The 19325-nt window shown below is 36.1% G+C and overlaps 1 protein-coding gene across 1 annotated transcript in view; it reads left to right on the forward strand.

Moving 5' to 3' along the window:
* LOC106133556 (neural-cadherin) overlaps positions 1-19325 on the forward strand; it is a 311092-nt gene that overhangs the window by 38160 nt on the left and 253607 nt on the right. The window contains exons 3-8 of the mRNA XM_060944308.1: positions 13143-13444; positions 14436-14572; positions 15724-15940; positions 16397-16565; positions 17067-17917; positions 18042-18233. Coding sequence (XP_060800291.1) covers positions 13143-13444; positions 14436-14572; positions 15724-15940; positions 16397-16565; positions 17067-17917; positions 18042-18233 — 1868 coding nt within the window. The remainder of the gene's footprint in view (positions 1-13142; positions 13445-14435; positions 14573-15723; positions 15941-16396; positions 16566-17066; positions 17918-18041; positions 18234-19325) is intronic.

Consider the following 19325-nt stretch of genomic DNA (forward strand, 5'->3'; position numbering starts at 1 on the left):
AATTTCTTTATAAGTACTTCGATTGTTTGAGGAAAACTGGCGAGCTCGTAGCGGTCGCGCGTCTGAGACGGAATTATTGATTTCAGCGCAGCGAGGGCGCAAACTTTTGCATTTACCTCCTTTGCTCGACAAATTGCTTATCTTTGACTATTTCCTCCCCTCCGTTTTTTACATCCGATCGTATTAATTCTAAAACTTTACCAATCCGTTTCTCAGATATCGAGTTAGCAGGTAAAATAAATCCTGCACTTTGTATTTTCTTCAGGACGAGCAATAAGCATTTTTAGTGGTAAATGGGGAAATGTCGATGTCGGAGCGCCGTCGGTGCATCACGAGCTTCGACTAATGACTTGAATGGCTTCATTAAGAGAGTTACTCCGATACGTGACTGGAAATTCTAACCGGTTTAAAACGGCCGTGGCAGAGGTGCTTCTCGTGCGAATCTAATACTTTTCGACGAGCTTACATTAGCATATAGTTCGAAACGAGATTCCAAGTTGAAAGGTCAGAGGGTATTGGAAATGGACCGATTGTTCGATCGGCAACATGTGCAGTGTACGATGTTACGTTGGCGGCTAGTGGGGGTTAAAAATAGCCCGGACATTGAACTGGACGCGCCGGACATCGCTGTAATGAAAGTGTCCCATCTCGTCCAGTTTGCGATTTCGCCACTAAAACAATTTTCCGGTGCCCGAAACGTTCACGTTATAACTTTCTTGTAGAAAAGCAAATACATTTAAAAAAAAAGCTGTCCATCTTTGAAGTCAATAGCAGTAAGCTAAACTAGAAATAAAGTTATGACAGAGAGATTACAGTAAATACATATTGAAAAAAGCTTTCTTTGGCTTGAAACCTTTGAAAATAAAGAGTAATCACTTAAACGCCGATGACAAGTTAGTTAATTTACAAGAAATAATTTAGCATCTTGTTAGGTATAAATTGCCATATTACTCAGTCACTAACTGCAGAATGTTAGCATTAGCCGCTTGTGCTTTGTATGAAATAATAATTTGAACGCATTACTGAACCCGTTTGCAGGGCAGCGTTGCAGAAATATGTTATTACTGTGTGTATGGCTCGTCGTATTCTCAAATTAATGGCCAGTGCAGTTAAATAGACGACACAGGGTGCTCCTGTATGATTAGTTGCAGTCGGCACGTGCTTATACTCAGTGCAGCAGGTGCATAGTAGAGATGATAGAAGGACTACTTGCGTTGTGTCAAGACAAAATGGATTATTAACTCTGTTTGTAGAAAACATTACAACTTATGAGGAGGCTCCTGAATCTATGTCAACCTTATTACAGTGAAAGTGTCACCGTATGTTGTAAATATGAGTAACACATAGGTTTAATTATTTTTATATTTACATACATACATATAGTCACGTCTATATCCCTTGCGGGGTAGACAGAGCCAATAATTTTCAAAAGACTAAAAGGCCAGGTTGTCTGTCTTAATGATAGAATTGAGATTCAAATAGTGACAGCTCGCTCATCGCCTAAAAGAAGAATCCCAAGTTTATAAGCCCTACCCCTTAGTCGCCTTTTACGACATCCATGGGGGAAAGATGGGAAGATGCCGGGAACCACACGGCGCCCATCATATTACACAATAACTAAAAGTGTAAATTCTGTAAATTCTTTATTCTTGAGCAGGTGCTTCGTAAACATATTGCATACATTATAGGATGAAATTCTAGGTACATTTTGCCGATACCACGAATATACCTTCATGTAAAACCAAATAGGAGCAAATCCACTAAACAAATTATTACGGTAATAATTTGCTTTTGTTTGATTATTATCCCGTTAATACATACATACATACATAAAATCACGCCTCTTTCCCGGAGGGGTAGGCAGAGACTACCTCTTTCCACTTGCCACGATCTCTGCATATTTTCTTCGCTTCATCCACATTCATAACTCTCTTCATGCAAGCTCGGAGGTTTCGGGTACTTTTGACCTGACCCTTTACCAGGACGTCCTTAATTTGATCAAGATACGTTCGTCTAGGTCTTCCCACTCCGACCTTTCCCTCCACACCCTCCATGTATATCTGCTTAATCTTTTGATTTATTCCACTTTGTCTATTTCTAACACCTATGTATGAGAGCGTTAAGGAGTATGTTGGGTGTGAAATTGAGTGACCGGATAAGGAACAGCGTGATAAGGGAATGTTGTGATGTGAAAGAAGATGTAGTTACAGGAATAGAAAAGGGTATGTTGATGGTTCGGTCATGTGGAGAGGATGAATGAAAACAGGTTGACTAAGCAGATATACATGGAGAGTGTGGAGGGAAAGGTCAGAGTGGGAAGACCTAGACGAACATATCTTGATCAAATTAAGGACGTCCTGGTAAAGGGTCAGGTCAAAAGTACCCGAAACCGCCGAGCTTGCATGAAGAGAGTTATGAATGTGGATGAAGCAAAGGTAATATGCAGAGATCGTGGCAAGTGGAAAGAGGTAGTCTCTGCCTACCCCTCCGGGAAAGAGGCGTGATTTTATGTATGTATGTATGAAGAAAAATGTCCAGGAATCAGTGACATAAATAGACCAGCCGACTGAGCCAGCATTCAGCAAAAATTGTGATAGTTAATTATTTTTAATCCGTTTAAAGCCGTGATGCTGATATTTTTTCTAAAACTAACCGTTAGCAAGCAAACTCCACACATATAATCCACAAAATTTGGGTCAGTCTGTAAATATTTCGTACAGGATTCTCTTTGTTTGACGCTACGTGCGTGGGCCTGACCATTGTCCCGAATTGTTCTGTTGTGCCCTTTGATATAATGGCGTACGATGGAGGCGTAACGACTGAAATGTTTAGATTGTGCCCACGCTGTTACTGTTTTCAAGTGCTCTTTAGCGAAAGCGGATCGTCAAAATATAAACAAATTATCTCACAATTAGCGACCCACCCGGCCCTAATTAATCAAAAATAAAACATTAGTTTTTTTATATAATCACGTCTATACTCCTTGCGGAGTAGACAGAGCCAGCAGTCTTGAAAGACTGAGATTAAAATAGTGACAGGTTGCTAGCCTATCGCCTATAAGAAAAATCCTTAGTTTATAAGCCTATCCCTTAGTCGTCTTTTACGACATCTATGGGTATGATGGAGTGGTGACACAAGGCATTGATATAGTTTATTGCTTGCCAGGCTGCCTGGGTTGTGGCTCTTATAAGAATTGACAATCACATTGAATACTTAATACTGAAATAGATTATGCTTATAATAATTTTTGTTTCTTAATCAAAATTATTCGTGTTACGTAAAGAATTCACACAAGATACCTTTTTTAACATTCTCTGTTTTTTACATTAATTTTTTTTATTCTTTTTTTCAACTTCTTTTTTGTGAAGATGAAATTTTAGTCTGACATATTTTTACAACGGTTTAGGTTTGACTTTTCCTTTTAATAAACTTAATTTTGTGTATGTATTGGTAAAAAATTTGGTTTTGATGACGGGTTGTCGCCAATTACTTTCTCTATCTAGCTCACACATTCAAAAACTGTCAACTGTATGTCACCAACATTTTGTGGGGCAAATGGGTAAATGGAAATTTCATTGAACAAGTCGCACCCCTAAATTGTTCGGTCGTCGTCGAAATTAACCTTTGCTAATTTTTTCTGGTTTTATTTTCAATCACACCCTTAAGCTTAAAATAGATTTGAATAAAGCTTATCTGATAAGTTCAATATTTATAACTAAAGACCATTTTAAACTGTAAAATTAATGCATGCCTTTAATTCGAATTGGTCGTTTCCTCTTATTAGGCATCGATCCATTATTACGGCTTTTAGTATGACTATGAAAAGACTGAAATGGCCCAGTACTTTCTATCTATACGAAGGAAATTTTTGACTTTGTTTTGAATGCGCTAATGTTCCATCTAACATTGTTTATTATACTTTTATTCAATCAAAGCAATAATTTTTTTATAGCAACGTAAACTGACTGCCCCTTCCCCCTGTAGCACACAGCGTAACGATCTCGTAACTTTGACCACAAAAGCTCTAAAACCAAGCAAATAAACGCGAACATAAAGCTAGCGTTATATACTTTACCAATATATATCTAAACAGGCGCTGTATTCGGAATTGTGGTCAAGAAAGATGTAGGTCGTTATAGGTGCTTCAAAAATAGTGAAGCTTAGGAATTGAAAGCCTTTCGAATGGTTATTATTAGAGTCTTTATTTGTATTTAGGATTTAAAATATTTGCTTCGTAGATAAGTTTTGATTGTTTTAAAATAAACTAGCTTCTACCCTCAGCTTCGTCCGCGCAAATTAGACGTCACCTTCAAAAGAATTTTTTTTGCAAATCTCACGGGAACTGTAGTTTTACTGAAATAAAAGATATGTTCTTCTCCAGACTTTTAATTATGCATACGCGAAATTTAATGAAGATTAGTTTAATTGATAACGCGTGAAGCGTTAACGAAAAAACAAGCTTACCTACGTCCGCATTTATTATATATTACTTGGGACAAGTCACTGACTGCAATAGTTATATTCTGTGTAAAGGCTGTAAGTGGACTCCAACATCATTTTTCTGGCTTTTGTACCGGTTGGCACTTCCCTAGCAGTGAACCTGGGTCCGCCATGGCCAGAGCCCCTATTGTGTTAATGAAGCCGTGCACCGCGATTTTAATTGCCTAAGCCCGTATTCACACTGGCGCCCCCAAATGACCCGACAAATTGACCGCAGCACGCAAACGCCAACTTACATTATTGTAGGTACCTATTTTTGATAATTGCTCTTTTTTAACAATCTATACTTATAATTTTTTTTTTGTTACCCTTTATTATGAAAAAATTACAATAGGAAACTGATTGACTGACATACCAACGCACACAGGGCTGGATTAAAGATTTCCGAAGTTCCCGCGAAAATCAGTATTAACGGTATTTTCTATCATGCAGTTGGACCGCGGCCGTACTCTTGTTAAAAATATTTATAATTAATAAGAATAACCATAAAAGTTTCAAATAATATAATTTAATCGTCGTTTATAAATGCATAACGAATTTCAGGCTAACAAAGTGTTATTGTAGGAATTAAGTCAAATAGGTTGGCATTAATTTAGAGCACATTTAGTCATTGTTACAATTTTGTTTAGGATAGCGGCAGGAACAAGCAATGCTGCATGCGGTACAGTCAACGGAATATTTTTGTAATTTTGATCCGAATAGATATTCGTCTCTCTTCCATCATCTGGCCATTGGTTTTAAACGTTAGGGGTTCGTTGATGCAAGTGCAATGCAAGATATATCATGAAAAAAAGTTATGAAGTTTTAACGATAGTCTGCTTGACAACAAAGCTTCTTGGATAATTTTGATGGACCAGTTTTTAGTGCTTTGGTCTTTTGCCACGTTTCTACTACATATACAAGAATACGTTCTATTTTCCACATCATATATAATAAAATTGTCTTGTTGCTCAGTTTTCTGTGGAAGGCTCGTACTGGATAATTTATTAAATATATGTATATTTTAAGGTTGACTGTAGTTATGTATTATATAGAAACGCGTGTAATGTTTTCGTTCAGTGACCGTGCAATGTGCAATTTGATAACGACAGTTAATATCTGACATAATTGTTACATACCAGTTATGTCGCGCTAGTTTGAAGTGCACAATGGGAATGCAAATGGGTGTATGGGTTAATTTTATATAATATAATGGGATAATTTTATATTTAATATTAATCTGTGAGGCTAGTCATGAAGGAATAAGGCATATCTTAAAAAAATATAAGTCTTATCGAAAACTTACCAGAACCTAAGTAATGAGGAGATAGAGAGAGATGAAAAGATATGGCTTGTCAATTTTTGTGACTAGCAGGTCTTTTTTTTCGCCATCATAGGTACATATATTGGAGTTGCTCTTCAGATTACCGACTTGTAATTTATCATTATTTATGAAGTAGTTTAAAGTCGGTATGATTAAAAAAAGTTTTTAATCAGTATTTTATAAGGATATATACATAATGTATTTTTTTTTAAATCGACTTTGTCATAGCCTAAAAAATCTAGAATCTAACATTTTTAATTTGAAAGTCCAATATTAACGACAATTGTTTTTTTGTTTCAGGTAAACGCATCTTTTTGTAATCCAAACGATATGACGGTAAAACCTCCAGTGAAATCGCCACTTCCGTTACTTATATCTAATTTGATACATATCAGGATAAAATCTATTTTGACTATAGAAACTGGAGTATTATCTAATACTCGTAATTTAGATTTCTGGAAATCCTATCCTACCAAATCTATCAAAAATTGTTTATGTAGGCTAGGAAATAAGTAGGGAGGTATCTGTGGTAGTATATTAATGATATTTAGAGCAAAAGCCGAACGCGGGGAATGTCTACATTTTGGACACTAAGAGTTCTACATGAACAGTTACGTTTCGCTACATTTACATCATTATTTTGGCGACAATGACTAGATTTTAAAGTTGATCGAAAGAATTATCATAATATTAACAATCATATTTTATAAAAGTTCATTTTGTTCGATACCCTTAGGGCGTGATTAGTTTGCAAAGTGTGTATTAATTACTAACTGTTAACCGCAGCTCTGTTAATCTTGAATTACCGTTTTTCCGTTCCCTAATGTGTGTGCTAATTATTTTTTACACACATACAACTACGCTTTTAGAATAGAATAGATTTATTTTCAAAATCGGATACAAGGTATCACTTATTGACGTCACATTACTTAAATCTAATTATAACTACTACCGCTTCCAAAGCGCATGTGTAGAAGAAGCGGCGGAACAAACCACACTGCAGCATTTTTACCCGGACGTCAATTTACAAATATAGATCTCTTAAATCTAAATCGTGAACGAATGCACATTGTCTACATTAAAAAGCTGTTTATAATATTAGTATGGATATTACTTCCTTTTACCATTACGACATGTATATATTTATAGTAGTAATTGCTCTTTCTTCAACCAAACAAATTATTGTTGGAACTAAACTATTAATACAATATTAGATTCTAATATAATTAGAGGCTATTGAATGATTAGCTTGATTGTAATGTAATGGTTATGTTATCATGTTGATTTATCGCAGTGATAAGTGTTGATTCCAGCTGTAGTTTATACCGAATGTATGAACATCAACAGACATCCAAGCCCATTTATGCCTAATGACTGTTACATTTTGAAATGGTTGCCATGTTAACGAGAATATATTTACAAATAATACTGACAATTTGGAGACCGTGCCGTGTGATTCCCGGTACCAATAGAAAAAAGAATAGGACCAGTCCATATCTTTCTCATAGATGTCGTAAAAAGCGTAAAAGGCTAAGGGATAGGGTTAAATACTTGGGATTCTTCTTTTAAGCGATCGGTTGGCAACCTGTCACTGTTTGAATCTCAATTCTATCATTGGGCCAAGCAGCTGAGCGTGGCTTGTTAGTCTTTTCAAGACCGTTGGCTTTGTCTACCTCGCACGGGAAACAGACGTGATTATATGTATGTATGTAACTTGAAGACGTAGTATACTTTTAAATAAGAACTCGGTTCCTAGTACAAACATGAACGAACGTAACATACGTGCCTACTACTATGAGAATGAGTACCGAAATACCTATACATTTTTCATCAGACTACTTACTGAAAAATTATATAAAGATAAACGTAATCGTATGTGTCGTGTGATTCCCGGCGTTAAAGAATAGAACTACTTTATCTTTTTTCCACTGTTGTCGTAAAAGGCGACTAAGGGATTGGCTAAAAAACTTGGGATTTCTCGTGGCAATATCTCAATATCGCCTTTCGGTGTTTTCAAGACTGTTGGCTCTGTTTACCCTGAATATAGACTTGGTAATATGTATGTAATAATATAGTAACTGAAGAAGGTAATACAAATTGCCCCTACTGCTCTATTATACCATATTAATTTAACTGACAACCACTATTGTAACTTTAAACAGACAAAGTATCTATTGAAATGAGTAGTGAGGAAAATGGTATTCCATTTAATCAGAGAATAACAAGAAACGATAAAGATGATACTTATACACATTTAAATTCAAATCTTTGCGTAAACAAATGCCTTGTTCAGTTCAGCTAAAACATACAGCTGAAAAAAGTAAATGTTTTATTGGGTCAATGCCCTCGCAGAGATATGGCTTCGCCAGTAAATCAGTCTGTCTGTGTCGATCTAGATTCATAAAAGTTTCATGACATTGTCTGGCGCTAAAATTCGTTACGTTAACTTTATATACCTAACATGTATTATGCTTATATTTTTTAAAGTTAATTCTCATTTTCAAAATATATGATTTTTTATAAGATTCATTTCACTATGACGCTACACTACCAAAAACTGTTTTCATAAATAAAGTAGAAGAGTCACAGATATCTGAAATATTTGGGGTTGTTACGAGATAATAATCTTTCCATCAAAAAGAATGATTATAAAAAAGTATTACTTATTTTACCTACCCTAAGAAAAAACAAGAGAAAGAACAGATGCTGATGGAATAATAAATTGCATGAGAGTTGCGTTTTGATTTTCAAGTTACGAAATCCTAAAATTTTCCAAAAGATGGGGATGGGTAAACCAATCACAATGATTTTTATAATATATATGCAACTTCTGTAGAATAAAAGAACTATTATTTTTAATTTTATTAAAAATTAAATTAAATAAACATTTGTGTGATTTTAGTAACAGTGTGAAACCCCGGTACTCACTATAATTTTCAGGAGAGAGCTACTCTAGTCGTTATCTCTTATCAGGCTGTAGTATATGGGTAGTTTTTGGGTGGCATGTAGCCGAGGAAAGTCACGAGGAGAGCACGCGGCTGTAGTGTACACATGCGCAGTGAACCAGCCACGAGGGGTCACAACCGCTGCAACCCCCACCCCACACCTCTACCCGCTCCACTCACACCTCACCGTAGGATATTAAACCTGCTGTATTTCACGGGTACCGACCAATGTCATTTACGTCTGTGTTCTCTACAATCAAGGAATCAAAATTGATTTTCCAATATCCATTCGAACTATACTGAACAAGAACATCCATCGAATATGGGAGAGAAAAGTAATTAAAACTACGACCGTTGGGCTATTCAATATTAATAACTGCAGTTTTAGAAGTACGGTGGGCTACAGATGAAAATATTCTACTTTATATCGAAGGCATATTGTAATGGTATCTTTTCTGTGCAGCCTATTGTATTTTCAGATTTAAGGACTTAAGACAATTTACATGACTGCTTCCGCGGAAACTGGTTTTTATCTTGGCAAATGCTGATGTTATCAAAGGTTGGCTGGATGCCAAATGCGGGTATTAGGGGTCGGCTTCGGGAGCTTCAGAAATTTGTTGTCAACTTAACGAAATCTTACTGTAATAGCTTTCTTTGATGGGAATTCAAAACAGCTAGTGTCAGCTCCAAGAAAAGCTGATAATGAGAAACTCATCAATTCTCTTTCAATGACTGAAATAAGTTATATATAGTTTGGCTATTTGTTAGATAATTCTTTGTTTTATATATGACGATTTTTTGTACACAAAATGCAATCTCGAGAACAAATAGGAACGATTTAATCTTGATCATAATTTTATTAACTGATGAGAGCGTGGTAAAAATGGCAAATAATGTTGTATTCGAAATTCTTTGACAAAATATTTACACACACAATGCACTGAGAAGTAAATACTTTTATATTATTGAAATACAGTCCACCATTCTACATTGCATTATGTTCTGGAAATGCCGATTTTGTTTGCCAATGTATTCTTTCAGCGCAATTGATATGCACCGCACATTTATAGACCAAATAAAGGCGAAATATTTGTAAGAAAGTTGAGCTGCAAAATAAATAGCATTGCCATAGTATGCAATAATATGGTTAAGTACATATGTTTTGATTTCTGGCAGCCCTCCAAAGTTGCTACCTACAACACACAAAGCGCTCCAGTAGGCCATTCGCCCCGATGTTTTGTAGGAAATATCTTGAATTATGAGGAATTGTTTGTCTGCGTGCTAAGAATTTCAAATTTCATAATTGCAAGGAGTTTTTACACTGCAACGCTTCGTCTCTGTGAAATATTTTAATTGAAATTTCAGTTCGCGCTTGTTTATTCTTGTCCCCAGTGAATATTAATACAAATACTACGTTTAGTCCTGTATAACACATTCTACATTCAAAGAATATGTATATGTAAATCCAAGATTGAAAATTAGAGCTACATTATTCCGTTCATGTACTTCTATGACTCGGCACACGAACTAACGAATACCTACTCTTATTTCGTATATTTATTATATAGAAAAAATAGATAATATAAAGAAAGAATAGGACCACTTCATCTCTTTCCTATGGACGTCGTAAAAGGCGACTAAGGGATAGGCTCATAAACTTGGGATTATTCTTTTAGGCAATGGGCTAGCAACCTATCACTTTATATGATTTTAAATTCTATCAGTATGCCAAACAGCCGCAATTTTCAAGACTGTTGGCTCTGTATACCCCGCAAAGGATATAGACGTGATTTTATGTATATATGTTCTCTATCACTAGCTGGACAATGCTCATCTTTTTACTTTTTACTAGTTCTATTACTCGTTCCTTTAATTTCCATTTAAAAAGCATCTAAAAGCATTGAAGGTTATAAGGTTAACTCGACACTACTTAGTCTAACACTAGATTCGATAAATATTGATAATTTTAATGTAATCAATTCTTAGAGGTTAGCCCTCTGAGGAGCGACACTTTATGAATTGAATACAGTAAACTCACTAAAATGAAGTAGTGTTGAAACTCGCTTCGAAAGTAATCGATCATATCTATACATGTGTAATAAAATCCATCCCAAAATCCCTCATTATATTAAAACATTGAATTTTACAAACGGACTACACATTCACTGTCGAATCCTTAGGCTTGCTTACCACTAGCAAGCCTAAGGATTCAAAAGGGTCAATGTTCCTTCCTCCTTGCGTTCATTTGTGTGTGAAACTACTGAAACGAGGGCCGCGGATTGGATTACAGCAAACTGCGGATTTATACTGCGGATTTACGGGAATCCCGGACAAAAAGGATAGTCAGGGTGTTAGGGCAATGTTTGATAGCCCGTTTGTGTTTATTTAGTAATATTATAACTGATCTGGAACGGAACTTGTTATACTAGCGTGGCGATTTCACTGGAGTTAAATAGAAATCCTTTTTTAATTTGTGTGTGAATTGTGTAATTTTTTTTCCATGCGATACTTGTTTGCTGTATCAATGTGTAATTGTAATGTTTTTGTTCTTTTCATGCTAACCTTACAGTGGCTTTGAAATGTAAGTATTTGATGACGTCATCAATATTTTTGTAATATTTGGTCAGCAGTTGACGTTATTTTTCTATGTGCCAATAAAAAGGTTATTTAGAATTAAGATTTAGAAGATAATTAGGTAATTTATTATGTTCGTAGATTAGTCCTAGCATTTCCAGTATTCCGATCTCCCAGTTTATCATTTTGGAGGACCTTCATGCAGATAGTGTTGACTGGTGTTAACCTTATACTGGTGTGAAATCCTTATTTAGCCCAAAATTCTTAGTTAAATGAATTCAATAAGGATCGTAAATCATGAGGTACCAGAAATCATTATTTTGCCTATAAGTCGTTATGAGAAGAATATTGTGCTTATTATTTTATCTTATGTAGGTGTGTCGTTACCGATTCACATATAGGTAAAACACTATTTGTCAAAATACATTCATACCAAAACCGATAAAAAGCTGGGAGATAAAGCCTATTTATGAAAGTTATTTAAAACTGGTCCTTCTTTGCATATTAATATAGTATGCTTGCGTCCTTACGCTCCGCATGCCTGAATGGCCGAATCTCTCTTATCTTTCCATTATCGAGGTTAATTTATTGAAGCATCCATTGTAGGATTTTCTTTCCTGACTTAAAATAAGGTTGGGTGAGCTTAGAACGGGTTGTCTGAAAATAATTCGTATAAATTTGGTCCTGAAAATCCGCCTTTCAGGCTCATTGTCTGATATAAAATAGATTTAGACGAACGGTTTTATATTTTGTCCGATTGCCTCTTTTATGATTTACGATATAAGGGGGAATACGTCTTAATATATTATTTTTGATTATATGACATAGGACTATTTCTAAATTACGTCCCAGAAATAAAGCAATGAAAGAGGAGATAATTTACGAAAACAATTTTCTTTAATATATGGGCGAAAATTCAGAGAACTAGAAATTAATATATATTTAATTGAGTTCTGTAAATGGGTGCTGAATAAAGCAAAGATTCGTATGTGTTTTCTGATAAAGCTTTATTTTGTGTACTCCAAATCTAACATAAAATAGCTGAATTCATATTAAATGTATGAATAGTACGGCTAGTTATAACTTCCCGCTAATGTTCCGTGGCTCCGGGAGTACATTGCATCTGCATGTTGCAGTTTGTGTGAAATACATGTTGTTTCATGAATAACGTGCCTCCTTTTTGGTATACCGGCTTAATTTGAATACTCAAGTTTATACAAGCTGAGTATTTAGTTGATTATTTAGTCGAAACTAATGTTTACACTTAATCGCAAAATTTCCTGAGACAGATATGAGTATCAGAAAATACGTACAATCCAACCATCCCAAAAATCATTTTCAGACAAAAGTTTTGCGAGACGAAATTGTCGTTAGTGAATCACAGATTTAATTTGAAAGCTTAGGAGTAGGAAGTTGAATAAAGCGTGTTGCGATCACGTAATGGATTTTCGTACCGTAAAATAACTCGTTTAAACTCAAACTTTTCCTGCTTATCCCAGTCATCCAAGTTGAAATGTAGTAAAAAAACTCATTTACATTCGCACGCTACAAACTTTGTTAATGTTCATCTTATTGTAGACGTTGTCTTCCCTACTATGACTTCGTTCTCCGGTTTTCATACAAACAATTACGTTTCTTCCTTTAACGGGCATATAGCCTACATCGTTTCGTATGCGTGTATGATTCATGCGTTTTCACAATCTTTTCTTCCCAGCTCGTATTTTTAGGTGCTTTTGACCTTTGAAAAGCCCGTGTCCGATTTAATTAAGCTACGTATGTTTTCGTATGTAAATCTTATAATATTTCTTATTAAATTTCAGATACGGACAACCAGCGAGTTATAATCCACGTGAAGGATGTTAACGATGAACCCCCTTACTTCATCAACCGACCCTTGCCGATGCAGACAGTTGTTCAGCTCAACGCGGCTCCTAATACTCCTGTCTTTACTCTGCAAGCCAGAGATCCTGATACAGACCACAATATCCATTACTTCATCGTCAGAGACAGGACCGGTGGAAGATTTGAGGTCGATGAGCGATCAGGTGTCGTCCGCACTAAAGGAACTGATCCGTTCCAGTTGGATATGGAATACGTTTTGTATGTGAAGGCTGAAGACCAGGTTAGTAGTAAATACTTTCGAGAAAACAATTTGACTTTTGATGTCAAGTTTTTAAGGGCAGTTCCCCAATTATTCAGATACCTGTATTTTCTCTACGAGAACACAATATTAATTTCTAGAACAAATAAGCGTACCACCTACCTACCCTACCAGCACAGTATTTTTTATCTGTAACTTTATCTAACCTAGTTACTACGTGTCGAAAGTGAATAGAAATGTGTACCATCTGAATACTGTTTCGAATAACCCCCTGTTCTTTCAGGAATTCACCAACAGAACGGAACATTTCAAGTCCAAACCCTTTTTTATTGGACCATTCTGCGAAAGAAACCTCATTTGACCCGAAATGTAATCCAATATGTTTCGCATATGTCATCAAACTTATGACTCAGTGCTTTGCGACGTTCTATTTCCGTGAAGCTATTAATAATCTTGAATAGGGAATACTAACCTACATAAATGTCTTTGGAGATAGAATGGCGAGAAGTTTATAGCTGAATGGGTATGGGCTAGGTGGTCGTTATATCTAATGTTCAGACGTTGAGATAAATTATATCGTGTACGTAACTCAATGTAACATTTCAATTAAATTTCATCTAACACTATTATATAGTTTGGGCTATCATAAAATAAGTTACAGTAGTTACTGTAACATTATGGTAGTCGTATTGTTTTTAACTCAAGAAATAAAAGACAACTTAACTGGCAAGTCATAGACAAAATCTTGTTCATTATTAAGGCCATTCATGGTCTCCATAAATTAGATATAGACTTACAAACATATTGCATTCTTAAACCTTACACACATATGTATATTATATACTTAAACCGGGGTCAAGACTCGAAGCCACGTTTAGTTGGTTAGTATCTACATTTTACTTTCACCACCCTTGCCACTAACCTTCCGGTTATTACGAGCTGAATCATGGGAGGTGTGTATTGCTCTACCAAGACGGCAGTAAAATAAGGAAGCTTTTCCTTAAATTTACAGAGTGGCCGTGTGGATGAGCGGAGGTTCCAGTCGACAGCTGAAGAGCGCCTGAGCATCGTCGGAGGCAAGAGAGCGCCACAGTTCTACTTGCAGAGCTACGAGGCCGAGATTGCTGAGAACCAGAAGAAAGACTCCGAGTGAGTTATGTGATGATTTTATATCTAACTTACCCGGCTTCGTATATCCCCTTATTCTCTCTTACTCTGAGACTGATAGAACCAATAGATAGAAGTTAGCGAATAGTCCAGTTAGATACTGCCGGGTATTTCATTAGCAACTTGGAGTTGTATGATGGTTTAATTCTTACCTTGGTTTGATTTGATAACTACCAGATGTATCTCTAAATACTTACTACTTCAGAATGTTTATCTGCATATTTGCATAATTGTAGCAATTGATAAAACAAACATAATAGCAAAATTGTAATCTCTATTTAGTGATAATAGAACAACACTTAAAGTGAACTGTTTCTCAAATATATTAAGCAAAATTTACTAAGATCTAAATTTAAGCTAGTAAAGTGTATTCGCATAATGGTTTTCAAGACAATGAGATGTAGTTTTGAACGAACACGGTTGGATGCATTTGTCGGCTTTAAAATTAGCCTAGTACATCCTATTTTCCATTCAAATGTCTGATTGATCAACACCCACTCTGAGTAATTATGGACACCACACCAAACCTTGTTTTTCTTTTTAATTAAAAATTACGAAAATATGGTGGGTTGACTTAAGTTTTTTTTACAACTACTGATAATGCATTCAGATGACGACGATGATCTAAATTATAATTTTAACAAAAGACTTACTATACTTACTACTTACTGACGTCACCTCAAATTACCCTTTCTAAACGTGCACTGCACTTAGATCAATTAACATGCTACTAATCATAATTCTTTGATAAACATACATACATACGTATAATCATGTATGTATCCCTTAAGGGATAAACAGAACCAAAAGTCTTTATAAAAGGTAGTATAAAGGTATTTCACCATAATATGTAGTGCTTAATAATGGAACTGAGATCCAAAGAAATATAGTTTGATATACCTACCCATCGTCTAAAAAAAGAATCCCAAGTTTATATGCCATTCCCTTCACTGACTTTTACAATCTGCACGAGAAGAGAAGCAACTAGTATACAGTATTCATAAAATAATAAACAAATAAAGAAATAATATGTTAACCGTGATATTTGAATATACCATCTGAACTTGATGCAAGCTTTCTGCACTCTCAGCTTTGATGATAGCAATATAAATATTTTTATTTATTGTTTCTAGCATAATATCAGTCAAAGCGAAGTCATTCGCCGATCGCGAAATACGCTACACGCTGAAGGCCCAGGGCCAGGGGGCTGGCACATTCAACATCGGACCTACTTCTGGCATTGTTAAGCTGGCCAAGGAATTGGACTTCGAAGACTTGAGGCAACCGCACGTGTACTCCCTGGTAGTCACGGCAACAGAAGATTCTGGAGGATTCTCTACATCTGTCGAGGTAATGTATTTCTGACATTGACTATATGATTGGCTAGGTCGACTACAGAAATCTGTAAATACCTATATGCCTGCTGCTTATTATGCTTCTTGGATCGGATATCGTGTTCGTCCATGCGATCAGATATGTTTTGATTAAACAATAAAAATTTAAATCGTCAGGTAGCAGAACCAGAGAAAAATCTATCAGTCCCTATTTTAGTTAAGCAACATTGATTTTAAAGATCCAGACACAACAACGAATTGGAATACATTAAAATAACCATTTCTCCTGGCGGCAGTCCCGGTTACCTTTCTAGAGAGGACTTCGTGGTGCGTCTTTGACCATGACCCTGGATTGGCCAAGTCAAGTTTTACACGAAAAAATCCCGTCTGGCCAGTGCAACCTACGCAGCCACAAAAAAAGTATAGAGGATAATATGTTTTTTAATAACGGTTTCTTTTCTCAAAATTTCAGCTAACGATTCGAGTTACTGACGTGAACGATAACGCTCCAAAATTCGAGTTACCCGACTACCAAGCCCATAACGTAGACGAAGATATCCCGCTTGGTACGAGTATACTAAGGGTCAAGGCTATGGATGCTGATTCTGGGAAAAATGCCGAAATCGAATATCTAGTTTCAGGTAAAATTATAAAAATTTTACGAAATTCTTTTTCCGTAAAGCTAACTAGTAAGCCTACTAGCGCCATCTATCTCGTATAGTAGGAACATTTAATAGCATACATAGTCAAGAGCTGGCGTTGTGATATTCTTTTGAATTATGTTTCAACTAATAAGAACGGAATGTTAGAAATTATTTATTTATTTTTAAATACATTATGATTTAGTTATTTTTTTTGCATATCTAGGAGCACTTGTGTGAGTGTTGTGTGTTGATGAGTGACAATAACCAGCCAAAGGAACAACTGGTAAACGCAAAGATGTGTAAGAGGACTTACTTAAGCACAAAATGATTATAGGCTAGAGAAATTTGAATTATCAAAGTTTTCTGATTGGTAGAAGTATTGTTTTTGATACGTGTTTTACTTACACCTGGAAAGTAGGCTGGTAAGCTTATCTTCGTACCCCACAAAAAGTATGTCACTGATACTCTTGCACTTACATAACTACAAATTATTTACAGACGATCACTTCAGTGTGGACTCCAATGGCATCATAACGAACAACAAACAATTAGACGCAGATAACAACAACGCTTACTACGAATTCGTCGTCACTGCTAAAGATAAAGGAGAACCAGCGAAGACTGGTACGGCGACGGTCCGAGTTTACACTAAAAACAAAAATGACGAAGAGCCCAAGTTCTCGCAACAAGTATACACGCCAAATGTAGACGAAAATGCTGGACCTAACACGTTAGTTACAACGGTTGTGGCATCAGATAAAGATGGTGACAACGTCCGTTTTGGTTTTGTCGGTGGAGGCACCAGTTCTGGACAATTTGTTATAGAAGAAATCACCGGTGTGATACGACTGCACAATAAAGCTATATCATTAGATAGAGACAAATACGAACTTAATGTGACTGCGATGGACGATGGAGCTTGTTGTGTAAATGGAGACGCTACGATACACACTTCGACTGCTGTTGTTGTTGTTTTCATAACAGACGTTAACGATAATAAACCCATATTTAAAGATTGTCCAACATATTTCCCTAAAGTAGAGGAAGGCGCCCCAAACGGTAGTCCAGTTATTAAAGTACATGCTACAGATGAAGATAAAGGTGTAAACGGTCAAGTGAAGTATTCAATAGTACAACAACCCAACCAAAAAGGGACTAAATTCACTGTTGATGAAGAAACTGGAGAGGTATCTACAAATAAAGTGTTTGATCGAGAGGGAGATGATGGAAAGTTTGTGTCAGTGACAGTGAAAGCTACCGATCAAGGAGAGCCTTCCCTAGAAGGTGTTTGTTCTTTTACGGTAGAAATAACAGACGTCAATGATAACCCACCGCTATTCGACAGACAAGTAAGCTAACTATAATCTTGTATATAGTAGTGATAAGCCACCGTTTTGCATGAACTCACATAATGTATTTTGCATGAAAGCAATTGCCTAAACTTAATGTTCATTTAAATTGTGTATCTTACAGAAATATGTGGAGAACGTAAAACAAGACGCCAGTATTGGCACAAACATTCTCAGAGTATCAGCATCTGATGAAGATGCTGATAATAATGGCGCCATTGTATATACTTTAAGTGCGCCTTTTAATCCTGCCGATATTGAATATTTTGAAATTCAACCTGAATCAGGTTGGATAATTTTGAAGAAACCTCTCGACGTAAGTATGCTTAATATTCCACACTAGTAGGGAACTAGAAATATGTGTGTGCTTGTGACATGCGTGATGCGTGAATGGGACAACTTTATAAAAAAGTTTGGTGGATGAGTGCTACCTACAAGCCCTAGGATTCAATTGGCACGTACCTACTTTAAGTTTAATTACTTGTAAATAGTTCTAAATTTATCCGCTGCTGTAAATTGCTACGAAGAGGGGTAAATCCTGGCTGTGAGGAGTAATTGTCCATTGAACGAGGCGCGGGGGCGCGGCGGCGGCGTGCGCCGAGGCGGGGCTTGTTCTTCTTACAGCACAATTAGTTTAATTTGCCGCCAGCGCCGGCTCCGCACTCGATCTTCGTTAAAATTTGTTTCCGCAGCACCTACTTGCATTAACTATTATCCTACCGATAAATACGACTTATGTATAATACTCTTAACAGAGATAATACTGCTGTAAATATTTCACCGTACCGACTTATGTTTAGTTCTAAAACATGTACAGTTTCCGTAACTGCACTTCTGTATATTTCGCACTAACTAGTTTGAAGTTTATTTTATTGTAATTAATCAATTAATTGATTTAAGAAGCTTACGCTTTAAACATACCTATCAATACTATATGTATGTACATGTTTTGTTACTAATCTCTCATTTTGTTTTACGGAGCGTGGAGTTCCCCAGAGGCAGTTCGACGTCTGCCTAACCCATGTACTTATGTTCGCTCTGGTAGACGACCACTCATACACCATCATTTACTATAGTACCATCATGATAATAATGAAGTTTTTTACAGGGCTCCAGTATATATAAATAAATAATTTTTATTATATTAACTAAAAGATGGTCAGATTGCCTACGCGGCAGTTTGGCCATTCTGCCAGTTGTGACATTATTCCTTCTGTGAAAGGGGCATCGTTCTCAAAATTTGTACAGTTTGTCCGTAACGTCCATCGTTTGTAATATATTCATTTCAATGAGTGTCGTTTCGTTGTAGTCAATACGAGGTCACCAAACCTTCTTATGACAACTTGACCTTTCCGCCATGTCTTGTATGCAGAGCCGCATGCATTTTGCCTGCTTTTGGTTTCATTAT

This window comes from Amyelois transitella, chromosome 2 (assembly GCF_032362555.1).
Source record: "Amyelois transitella isolate CPQ chromosome 2, ilAmyTran1.1, whole genome shotgun sequence".
Taxonomy (NCBI): Eukaryota; Metazoa; Arthropoda; class Insecta; order Lepidoptera; family Pyralidae; genus Amyelois; species Amyelois transitella.